At 40.9% G+C, this 12,047-nt stretch overlaps 2 protein-coding genes across 5 annotated transcripts in view; one reads left to right on the top strand and one right to left on the bottom strand.

The window, feature by feature from the left end:
* The window catches only part of LOC140389822 (uncharacterized), a 344,727-nt gene that overhangs the window by 303,066 nt on the left and 29,614 nt on the right, over positions 1-12,047 (top strand). The window lies entirely within an intron of this gene.
* tbl1xr1a (TBL1X/Y related 1a) overlaps positions 7,530-12,047 on the bottom strand; it is a 304,123-nt gene continuing 299,605 nt past the window's right edge. For all 4 annotated transcript variants that reach the window (XM_072474367.1, XM_072474366.1, XM_072474365.1 and 1 more), the window contains one exon: positions 7,530-10,797. In XM_072474367.1, the coding sequence (XP_072330468.1) occupies positions 10,771-10,797 (27 nt within the window). In that variant the 3' untranslated portion in view covers positions 7,530-10,770. The remainder of the gene's footprint in view (positions 10,798-12,047) is intronic.

The raw sequence follows: 12,047 nt of genomic DNA, 5'->3' as shown, positions 1-12,047 counted from the left end.
ATCTCTCTGCTCATCCACACTGCCACGAATCTTACCATTAGCCCAGTACTCAGTCTTCCTGTTATTCCTTCCAAAATGAATCACCTCACACTTTTCTGCATTAAACTCCATTTGCCACCCCTCAGCCCAGCTCTGCAGCTTATCTATGTCACTCTGTAACTTGTAACATCCTTCCGCACTGTCCACAACTCCACCGACTTTAGTGTCATCTGCAAATTTACTCACCCATCCTTCTACACCCTCCTCCAGGTCATTTATAAAAATGACAAACAGCAGTGGCCCCAAAACAGATCCTTGTGGTACACCACTAGTAACTGGACTCCAGTCTGAACACTTCCCATCAACCACCACCCTTTGTCTTCTTCCAGCTAGCCAATTTCTGATCCAAACTGCTAAATCTCCCTGAATCCCATGCTTCCATATTTTCTGCAGTAGCCTACCGTGGGGAACCTGATCAAACGCTTTACTGAAATCCATATACACCACATCAACTGCTTTACCCTCATCCACCTGTTTGGTCACCTTCTCAAAGAACTCAATAAGGTTTGTGAGGCATGACCTACCCTTCACGAAACCGTGTTGACTATGTCTAATCAAATTATTCCTTTCCAGATGATTATACACCCTATCTCTTATAAACCTTTCCAAGATTTTGCCCACAACAGAAGTAAGGCTCACTGGTCTATAGTTACGGGGGTTGTCTCTACTCCCCTTCTTGAACAAAGGGACAACATTTGCTATCCTCCAGTCTTCTGGCACTATTCCTGTAGACAATGACGACATAAAGATCAAAGCCAAAGGCTCAGCAATCTCCTCCCTAGCTTCCCAAAGAATCCTAGGATAAATCCCATCCGGCCCAGGGGACTTATCTATTTTCACCCTTTCCAGAATTGTTAACACCTCCTCCTTATGAACCTCAAGCCCTTCTAGTCTAGTAGCCTGAATCTCAGTATTCTCCTCGACAACATTGTCTTTTTCTTGTGTGAATACTGATAAAAAATATTCATTTAGCACCTCTCCTATCTCCTCGGACTCCAAGCACAACTTCCCACTACTGTCCTCGACTGGCCCTACTCGTACCCTTGTCATTCTTTTATTCCTGACATATCTGTAGAAAGCTTTAGGGTTATCCTTGACCCTACCTGCCAAAGGCTTCTCATGTCCCCTCCTGGCTCTTCTTAGCTCTCTCTTTAGGTCCTTCCTAGCTAACTTGTAACTCTCGAGCGCCCTTACTGAACCTTCATGTCTCATCTTTACATAAGCCTCCTTCTTCCTCTTGACAAGTGTTTCGACTGCCTTAGTAAACCACGGTTCCCTTGCTCGACCACTTCCTCCCTGCCTGACAGGCACATACTTATCAAGGACACGCAGTAGCTGTTCCTTGAACAAGCTCCACATTTCCATTGTGCCCATCCCCTGCAGTTTTCCTCTCCATCCGATGCATCCTAAGTCTTGCCTTATCGCATCATAATTGCCTTTCCCCCCAGATATAACTCTTGCCCTGCGGTATATACCTATCCCTTTCCATCACTAAAGTAAACGTAATCAAATTGTGGTCACTATCATCAAAGTGCTCACCTACCTCCAAATCTAACACCTGTCCTGGTTCATTACCCAGTACCAAATCCAATACGGCCTCGCCTTTTGTTGGCCTATCTACATACTGTGTCAGGAACCCCTCCTGCACACATTGGACAAAAACGGACCCATCTGAAGTACTCGAACTATAGCGTTTCCAGTCAATATTTGGAAAGTTAAAATCCCCCTAACAACTACCCTGTTACTTTCGCTCCTATCCCGAATCATCTTTGCAATCCTTTCTTCTACATCTCTGGAACTTTTCGGAGGCCTACAGAAAACCCCTAACAGGGTGACCTCTCCTTTCCTGTTTCTAACCTCAGCCCATACTACCTCAATTGACGAATCCTCATCAAACGTCCTTTCTGCCACCGTAATACTGTCCTTGACTAACAAAGCCACCCCTCCCCGTCTTTTACCACCTTCCCTGAGCTTACTGAAATATCTAACCCCAGGAGCCGGGCAGCGAGCTCTGTCCCTTGTACTGGGTAGAATGGGGTACTTCATCACGTCTTCATGGCACCTGGTTCCCGTTTTTAAAAACCAGTAGTAATTTGCGCCTGCATTACACCTGGTGGATGGGATGATTCAATGAGGTCTGAAGATTTGACTTTAACCTCTTTCAGTATATTATAATACATTCAAATTGTTGCAAATCAGGTTCGCGCTCTTCTTGGGCGTGAACTTGATGATGTCATCAGTGCGGGCATGGAACATCGCGATCAAAAATATCGCTGGCAAAAATTCTGTTTTTGACCTCTTGTGATATTTCAAAGCTATGATGGAATTTGCACCCAGAGCTAGTGGGCCTGATAAATCTCGTCCTTGGTATATAATCAGTTGATTTCCTTGCTTTATAAAGAGATTAACCATAAAGCAAAAAAGCTGATGAAGGTCATCAACCTGAAATGGTAAATCTTTCTTCACAGATGCTCACTGGCCTGCTGAATATTTCCAGCATTTGCTGTCTTTATTACTAATGAAGCTGACTTTGTTAAATTAAGACATTGAATTTAATCTTAATTTACAGTAATGTGGGGCAGCAAGGTGGCGCAGTGGTTAGCACTGCTTCCTCACGGCACCAAGGACCCAGCATGTTGGCGCACTGGTTAGCACTGCTGCCTCACAGCGCCGAGGACCCGGCACAGTGGTTAGCACTGCTACCCCAAGGCGCTGAGGACCCTGCGTGGCGGCACAATGGTTAGCACTGCTGCCTCACAGCACCAAGGAACCGGCACAGTGGTTAGCACTGCCCCTCACGGTGTCATGGACCCGGCATGGTGGCGCAGTGGTTAGCACTGCTGCCACATGGCGTCGAGGAACTGGCACGATGGTGCAGTGGTTAACACTGCTGCCTCACCAAGGACCCAGGTCACTATCTGTGTGGAGTTTGCACATTCTCCCAGTGTCTGCGTGACTCTCACCCCCACAACCCAAAGATGTGCAGGATAGGTGGATTGGTCCTTAATTTGGGAAGAAAAATATTACAGTAATGCTGAGTCTCTGTCCATAAACAAATTCACCCTTTTGTAATTCTGTGGAAAGATTCTCCACCATTGTAAATTTTTAGCATATTATCAGATATCCACAGCCTCTCATTCTTCACCCATCAACTACTGAAAACAGCCTACTTCCATCCGCACTGAATTAACAAGAACAGACTGCATATGCATGGTATTTCCAGTTTTAATTAGTTGGAAATGATGCATCTTGTTACTCCATAGACAAAACTAGCGAGACATTCAATAAATTCATTGCAGTCAATAGGAAACATGCACAGTCCACAACTTGTATATTATTGCACCATTAAGGCGACATCTGTCCTGTCATGGTATTTTTTTTTAAAATCTACCATTAAGTGAATTCCACCCAAAACTGCAACTTTCATAGCATACATCACAGCATGGATTACTATAAAGCAGCTCATGAGCTAAGAAATGAAGCTAGCTGCTGCTGACTTACTATGACACATTTGGAAAATGCACACATAATGCATGCTATTAAAGACATACAGCCTGGTCAGTTGAGTGGCAAATTAACTGGAGCAGAATGTAAGGTGATACACACAAGTGGGAAAAACAAAAACATCATCTGCACCTTACAGAATAGGAAACTGAGTGGAAGAGCAAATGGATCTCAGGATACAGGTACACAAACTAAAAAGCAGTGTTGCAGGTCAGCAAAGCTATTAAAGATGCCAACAAATCACTGGGATTCATTTCTAGGGGTACAGAACTCAAAAGAAAATTAACATGTTAAACGTGCAGGGAAGCTTGGTCAGGCTGCACATACGAGTGCTGTCCATAGTTGTGATTTCTATTGTAGAAAGGATATCGAAGCACTGGAGAAAATGTAAAAAAAATTACAAGATTGGTACCAGAGTGCAAAGATTATAGACATCAAGAAAAGTGGAACATGCTGGGATATGAAAGTGACTTAGAGCAGACCCGATATATTTTTAAAATTATGAATGAGCTATTCACAGAGATGTGGAATGTTTCTACTCATGCAAGAATTTTAAACTTCTATATCTTCTCGAGTTCTACGGCCGAAGGCAGGTCTGACCCACAGTGCCATGATCTCCACCATGGGTAGGGGAAGACGCAGGTCCCAAATCCACCACAGCCGGAACTGGCACTAATCTGATCCACATTGGCCTTCCAGACAACTGAGCTTCCATCCCCCCCAAGGAGTCCAAGATTTGGCAGCATGCACTTTTATAGGCATGTTGTAGGCAAAACACACAGCTCATAGATTATCATAGAATTTACAGTGCAGAAGGAGGCCATTCGGCCCATCGAGTCTGCACCGGCTCTTGGAAAGAGCACCCTACCCAAGGTCAACACTTCCGCCCTAGCCCCATAACCCAGTAACCCCACCCAACACTAAGGGCAATTTTGGGTACTAAGGGCAATTTATCATGGCCAATCCATCCAACCTGCACATCTTTGGACTGTGGGAGGAAACCGGAGCACCCGGAGGAAACCCACGCACACACGAGGAGGATGTGCAGACTCCGCACAGACAGTGACCCAAGCCAGACCCTGGAGCTGTGTAGCAATTGTGCTATCCACAATGCTACCGTGCTGCCCAGCTGACCAGGAATCTCTTTCAAACTGTTTTTAACACTATTCTTAAATATAAATGTTGAAAGAATACTTCTAGTGAAGTTAAATACTGGAGAAATGGAGTGAAAAATGCAGTTTTTCATCAGAAAGGCATAATATATGTGGGCAGCACAAGTGGGTAGCACTGTGGCTTCACTGCGCCAGGGTCCCAGGTTCGATTCCCCGCTGGGTCACTGTCTGTGCGGAGTCTGCACGTTCTCCCCGTGTCTGCGTGGGTTTCCTCAGGGTGCTACTGTTTTCTCCCACAGTCCAAAGATGTGCAGGTTAGGTGGATTAGCCATGATAAATTACCCTTAGTGACCAAAAAAAGGTTAGAAGGGGTTATTGGGTTACGAGGATAGGGTGGAAGTGAGGGCTTAAGTGGGTCGGTGCAGACTCGATGGGCCGAATGGCCTCCTTCTGCACTGTATATTCTATATCAACATAGTCACTGATGAAGGTAGAAAGCAAACACTTTGTGATCACTGATCTTTGAGCAAAATAATTCAAACACTCCGAGACTGTCAACGAGGTCAAAATCTTACAGCAAAATAACTCAGCCAGCCTGAGACTATTGTGAGTCAAAAGGTCAAAAACTGCTGGGATGTATCTAGAGAACAAATAGCAGTTATTTATAAAATAACACTTTAGGACCCCAATGGTGAGAGCACATATAGAATCACATCTACAATTCTACAAACCTTGCCTGAATTTGTCGAAGTGCAGTAATGCTCAATGTGCAATATACCATTGGCAGTAATCCGGCAAAATGTAATTATGCTGCATATGGTTGAACAAACTGCAACAAATACTGCACTTTGTCTAAAATCTCAATTAAGGCAAGTAATATTTGGGTCAGGGCAGGTTGCATGACAAGAACTCAGTAACTCAACCTTAAGATGTAACCATGAGCTCACCATAAAATTGAATTGTCATTCCCACAAGTGGTGTCAGGCATTGAAGCTTTGGTTACTGAAAACATGAATTAGTCCCCATATCTAATACAAAGGGAGAATATACAATTACGGACAAATTGCTTTGAGAAAGCAACAAGTGCAGTAGCTTTGACAAATGAATGGCAAGAAAATACAATGCTAATTACAGAAACATTAATTGAGCAAAAGTGATAGAACAGTTTTTATACCAGTCACTTACAGAATATCCTGTCGTTTTCGGGGCACGGGTATTCTTTGCATTGTGAAGATCATATATCAACCCACAATTTTTTTTTGAAATCACAAATTTTCTGCACTTGCCTAAGAATAAAGGATGCCATTAAATTTTCAGACACTAAATTTCAATATAACAAACAGAAATCCTCCAGGTGACATTTTCCTGGCTTTCCTCCAAAACCTGAAAAAAAGTGCAGTACACTGGTTAAATTAAGTTCTGTAGTTAGCCCATACTAATACCGTTTCCAGAGTCTGCCACCAAGTATCTAGGTAATAATAGCTATATTATGTACAACTGGAGAACTGTTCAATAAATGCAGTCCTTGACAGATCAAGTTGGTAATTACCTAGTTGAATGAATCTGAGCTATATGGAGCAAGAATGTTGTTGGTTTGATCACTGATATATGATGATTTTGTTTTCAACCAGGGTGACGGCTGGGACATAACAATTTTCTCTGTTAAATAATGGACCAAGGATCAAAGAAACGGCCAGTATCCCTGCAGAGGTCATGTGAGGACAGGGTAGAATTCGGCCATGGTCAAATAAATAGCCTGTAATACTTCCAAGTTAGCCTTTACATGCAGAATGGATACTTGACATGGTTCCAGATGGTGTAGGGGGCATGTGGACTCATCTCTATTTTAAGGGTAAAGGCGAGGAAAACTGAGAAAGAGAACATTTTAAAAACAGAGCTGAGTTTAAAATTAACGTATTGTGCTTCAATATTGAGGTTTACGACAGTATTAAACACTATTACCTAGTCATTACGTATCTGGGGGCTACGCATCTAGATTGCAATTGATGTGACTGGCTACTACCCTTTTAAAACCATTACTCAGGCACTCCCGGTGGGAATGTCCACCAAAGATAATAGTTTGAAGTTATTCTAGCCTTGTAGTTTGGGAAGAGGCCAGGTTGCTAACAGGTCAGAAAATTCCATCAGGCAATGTCTACCCCATTTGCTTGAATTCTTGTCGACAAAAATAGATTGCCTCAACTGTCACTTCATTCAAGCTGAAACTCGCGAAAGCATTTATAGGTAATGGGTTTGTGTAATTTAGTTTCATTGGTTCAACCAAAAAAGTACATAAGTAATGAGGTACATAACTTTACACAATACTTATTATACCCTCATACTACATGATTTTCATGTGCTGTAGCGAATTGGTTGTTAATTTACAATTTCTAGTCATTCAAAATTTTTACCTGTAAATTATGCTTGTATTCCACAAGAACACAAGAGATAGGAGCAGAATTATACCATTCCTGTCTGTCGAGTCCACTCTGCCGTTGATTGCAAGCTTGAGCTTCAACTCCACTTTGCCCCTGCACTCCATAACCCTTGATTTCCTGTGATAAAACATTGTCTATCCTACCATCAATAGAGCATCCCCAATCCCTTAACCGGAGACTGTGCCCTCATGTTGCATCACAAAGGAGCTGAACAGGTAGATAGTTATTTCAAGAATCCCAATGTTGATAAAAGAGAATCAGAAAGTTGGTAGCCTCAAGTCAGAATTGCCAGACATATTCTTCTGTATCAGTATTCCTTAAAGGGCGAAGAGCAACATTCACTGTTAAATTAATTTAGCATCTCTATTTTACAGGCAGAGTCATATTTTACGAACCAAAAACTAAATATACAAAGCCCAAAAAGACAACAATAATGTAATATCAAAATATATTTTATTCTGGACCTCTTTCAGATCTGATGCAAATTATGGTTGTCAGATCAATATGATGCAAAGGGAAGCTGCAACAGAAGATGTGCCTTGGTGGTGGTACTTGTAAGGTGAGGTGGTGGAAGGAGGGTTGGGGAGAGGGGAAAAGGGAAAATCATTAATGTAATGTAGAACCTAAATACATTATCAGGTGATATTTACATGGTCCAGGACAGTATGGTACATCAAAAATCAGTCTTTTGAACAGGTACAAATAAAAACAGAACAATAAAGAGTTCAAAGAGTAGAAAAAAACTTTCATGGCCTGGTTTACAGGTTCACAATTTTTAAAATCTTAATTTGTGAGAACTGTAGAAATGATGCACACATGTAAATCCAGTGCTAGAGTTGTAACGCTAGCCCCTGAAATCATCCTTTTATGCTCGTCATTCTTGAGCACTGAATGCACCTAATGCTTTCTTCACCAACCCAAATACTTCATTTGCTTCAACTATCTAGTTTCATTTGCAGCCCTCTCTAAAACAGCACTTGCAATGGAACAAATGAGCAATAGTTTTATCAGCATATTCAATAAATCAATATTGACTTAAGCATGGGGAGCAGCTTTTAATTCATACTATTGGAAATTGTTATGCGTTTTCTGTGTAATAATGCCTGGCTTTAGTTAGTTGAAACAATGTTGTATGTGTAATTTGCTATTATGATGATTTTGTTGTTTTGAGTCTCCCAAAGTTCTAACAGATCTGAACAGGAGTCTTAGATTGTTAAAAGTATGGATGCCCTTAGAACAATTGATGAGAATAGACACACGTTTGAAAAGTAAGTGTTACCATCCATACACTATCCATCTGCTGTAAACAGCATTCAGATAAATCTCCATCGTCAGGTGAGAGGTTCTGCCTCTAACCCATTTTTGGATTGTCACTTTTAAGTAAGGTGTAGGTAACTGCCATCCTTTTTAACATTTTCCAATCAAAAATATGAAATTAGATCATTGAGTTAGGTCATCAAAATTGCTCTTACACCTCCACCCTCAACTGTGTCAAAAAAACAGCAAATAGAAAGCTACTCGTATCTTGTTTTCACTTTTTAAAAAATTCTTATGACTTATTTACCACTGTATTGTGAGCTCTCAAATGTGCCATCGATGTATACTTCTTAAAAGATTTAAATGAAAGGTTTTAACCGCTCAATAAAATCTGGCTAGGGCTCATCCAAACAAACATTACTACTTTAGGTCGACATACAGTAGATGCTTTATGCATCATTTTTAATAGGAGGGGAATGCAAAGGTATTTAAATTTAACTTGGACTTCCCAACAAACTTGCAAAGGACAACACTTGAATGATAAAACCAGTCTCATTTGTCACCTTAATATGAAGCAACTTAACAAAAGGCTAGTAAATAACTTAACCAATGGGTTATGCCTAATAATTTATCTATATTTGACAAATACCCCATAATAAACATCTAGGAGTCATTCTGAACTTGTTGGTCAACTTCAGTGATGCAGACACTATGGAATATCTGCATATATAGCAGCTATTTGATTACACCATGTTGCCTATGATCAGTTCTAAATGTGATTAACAACAGACTTTACTCCAAGGACAAAAAATCCAACAATTGTGCAGCAATTCTTCTTACTCGTATTTCTATTTAAACAAAAAAAGAAACTGACCTTGCATTTTTAATGAGTTGGTAAACAGATCAAGTTTGAAGTGGTGGTACAAAGCCTTTGCAACATTTCATTGATCTGTTGTTGCATGGGATATGGGAAATAGAAGAATACCTTTGTTAGACTAACATTATACGATGAATTAAACCCAAGGATTTGAAACCTCAAACGTCATTTCTTCATGTGAAAAAGTAAACGAGTGTCTTGTAGCAGAAATATTTGTTTAACCACTTCATCATCTGAAGAAGGGTCCCCTGAGGTTTAAAAGCTCAGATATGCTATACTTTATAGAATATACTTTTATTCTAAAAAAAGCTATTGCAATTATACTCCCTGTACTTTACTGAACAATACAGTAAGTGCAAGTACTTTAGAGGGCTGAGCCAAGATGAACCCATGTGTAAAACATGAGCATCAAGGAAAGAAAATTAAAGCAAAGTCCACCCTTACCTTAGCATTAACATAAACATATGCCTGCATGATTTCTGCCCAGTGGCAGAGGGAGGGGAGGGAGGTTTATCTCATTGCACTGGATAGGTTTTTAAAAACATTGCTTGCGAGACATCAGTCCTTAATACTGGAATCTTGCTGTGAAATTTATGCCTGTAGTTCTACCAAAGAATAAGTAGAATAACAGCAATAATCCTCTGTCCAGAAAAGTTATCTTTCAAAATTCTATAAGCTGCTCTATCAATAGTGCACAATCCAACCATATGCAAACTATGGCCTTAAAGCAATGGGATGCATCCCTGCATCGATTCTCTTTCTTTGTGCCCATTTGTTGAATTCTCATAAATCGGCAGAATCATGTCCCCATTAAGAAACTACTACATTTTAGCCACATCACCTGTAAACCACAGCTTGTTACCTATGACTGATGTAGAATGAAACTAATTTTATGTCAAATTTTGGAGCAGTTTTATGTTTTCCCACATATTAGCTTGTGAGCCACAAAATGTACCAAAAACATACCAAATACACTGTTATTCTGCTTAGAGTATCCATAAAAAAGTTTTTTTCTAGTTGTGTGTTAAGTGTCAGTAGGAAAAAAAACAAGATAAACAAGATACAGTCACTCTCCTACATCATGCAACTGTAAACTAAAGTGATAAAACAATGTTTAAAACAAGGGAACAAACTATTTGCTGCTGATTGAAAGAAGCTGATATGTCTGCACACAGATCTGCTGAACTGCTGACAAGATAACTCATTCTACATAGACTCTGGACCAAAAAAATAAAAGATATTTTTGTCCTCTGATATTATCTTTCCATTTTGGTACACATATGGTCTCATGTCAAGTCTTTTTTCAAGTTGTTTTAAACCTTCCAGAAAGGCTGACTTTTCTTTGTGGGTGGAGCTTCCAGCATTAAGCAGTCAGGGTACTCTTCACATCAGGGCTCAGTTGTCCTGGGTTTCGCATTCTACTTGTTTTGGCTGTAGTGGACTGGCCATGGTTCAAGTGAGACTGTAGCAGTGCATGGGGCAGGGACAGTCGTTTTGGCTATGTACACATTCATTGTCGGTCCATGGCTTCCAGCTAGCAGCGCTATTTCCGCAGGTCTAACACACAAACCTTTAAGAGAAAATGTATAATGTAAATTCACTTTGCAGTTTTATTAGGTCACTACACACTCTCTATTAAGCATATATGCCCCTATAAATGACACCAACATTTGTGGAAACACCCACCAAATACTTTTAAATATATTTACACAAATATGAATTTATAAATCTAAATCACTTAAGTGAAACTTATTTCACTATTAGATAAGAACTCATCGAAACAGTAGTCCAATACACAGGACCAGAGCTGAAATCCAGCCTAGATTGATAAATACCAAGTTTCCCTCTACCAACTGCAGCAGTCTGACCTGAACTGGGGTTGTGCAATCTCATCCCACTTCCTGGTTAGGAGAGTTGGAGTAATCAAGCCTGGAGGGGATAACAGCATGAATAAGATTTTCAGTGGCAGAAAGGCTGAAACAGGAGCAGAGGAAGGTGAAGATGGAGTTGAAAGTAGGTGAGGATTATGAGAAAGAGGATTTGAAGTTAGAATCTTAGTTTGGGGTTGAACAAGACAAGGAAGGTCTGTTTGGTTCAGCTTGCAACACTGGTCGGGGAGAGGGGTGGACATGCTTGGAACTCATTTATGGTGAAGGCCAAGATTTTCTTTCCATTTAGCTGCAAGATATTGGGCTGGATTCTCCAGCCCTGCCTGCCAGTGGAATCTTCTGGTCCCGTAGGATGGGCAACCTATGCAAAACGGCATATATAACACAAGCTGAAGTCCAAGGACCAGAGGCTATGATGGGACAGTCAATTTATCAATACTGTGGAGTCAACTGGGAGTAACCATCAACCAATGGCCAAGTTTAGAATCAGCAGTAAAGGGTGATAAATCAAAGAGCCTATGGTAGTGGGTAGCAGATGGGCCACTGGATTGAGGAAATCAAAAAGCAGCAGAATTTGACTAAGAACCAGTAGAGATTGGTCATGAGATCCAGTGGAGATGCACTGTGGCTTCAGTTGTCAAGAGTATTTATCACAAATCCAGTAGACCATCAAAAAAATGCAGAACAATGGGCGTGACAAGCAGACTCAAAGGACAGCTAAGATTGTGAAGCTGTAAGTTGGTATAACTAAGGGATCGGATCCAAGTAACATCTGTAGTGCGGCAAAGAGCATACATGATCCAAAAGCCTGAAGAACCAGTCCAATCCTGTACAGAGTGATGAGGGATGTCTGAAGAAAGGGTGCAGCAATGTAGTCACCAACCGTGGGAGGCAAGCTGAGAGTAATAGGAGAGATATAATTTAGTAGCAG

The sequence above is a fragment of the Scyliorhinus torazame genome, chromosome 14 (assembly GCF_047496885.1).
Source record: "Scyliorhinus torazame isolate Kashiwa2021f chromosome 14, sScyTor2.1, whole genome shotgun sequence".
In the NCBI taxonomy this organism is placed as follows: Eukaryota; Metazoa; Chordata; class Chondrichthyes; order Carcharhiniformes; family Scyliorhinidae; genus Scyliorhinus; species Scyliorhinus torazame.
This window is presented reverse-complemented; position numbering and strand designations above follow the sequence as displayed.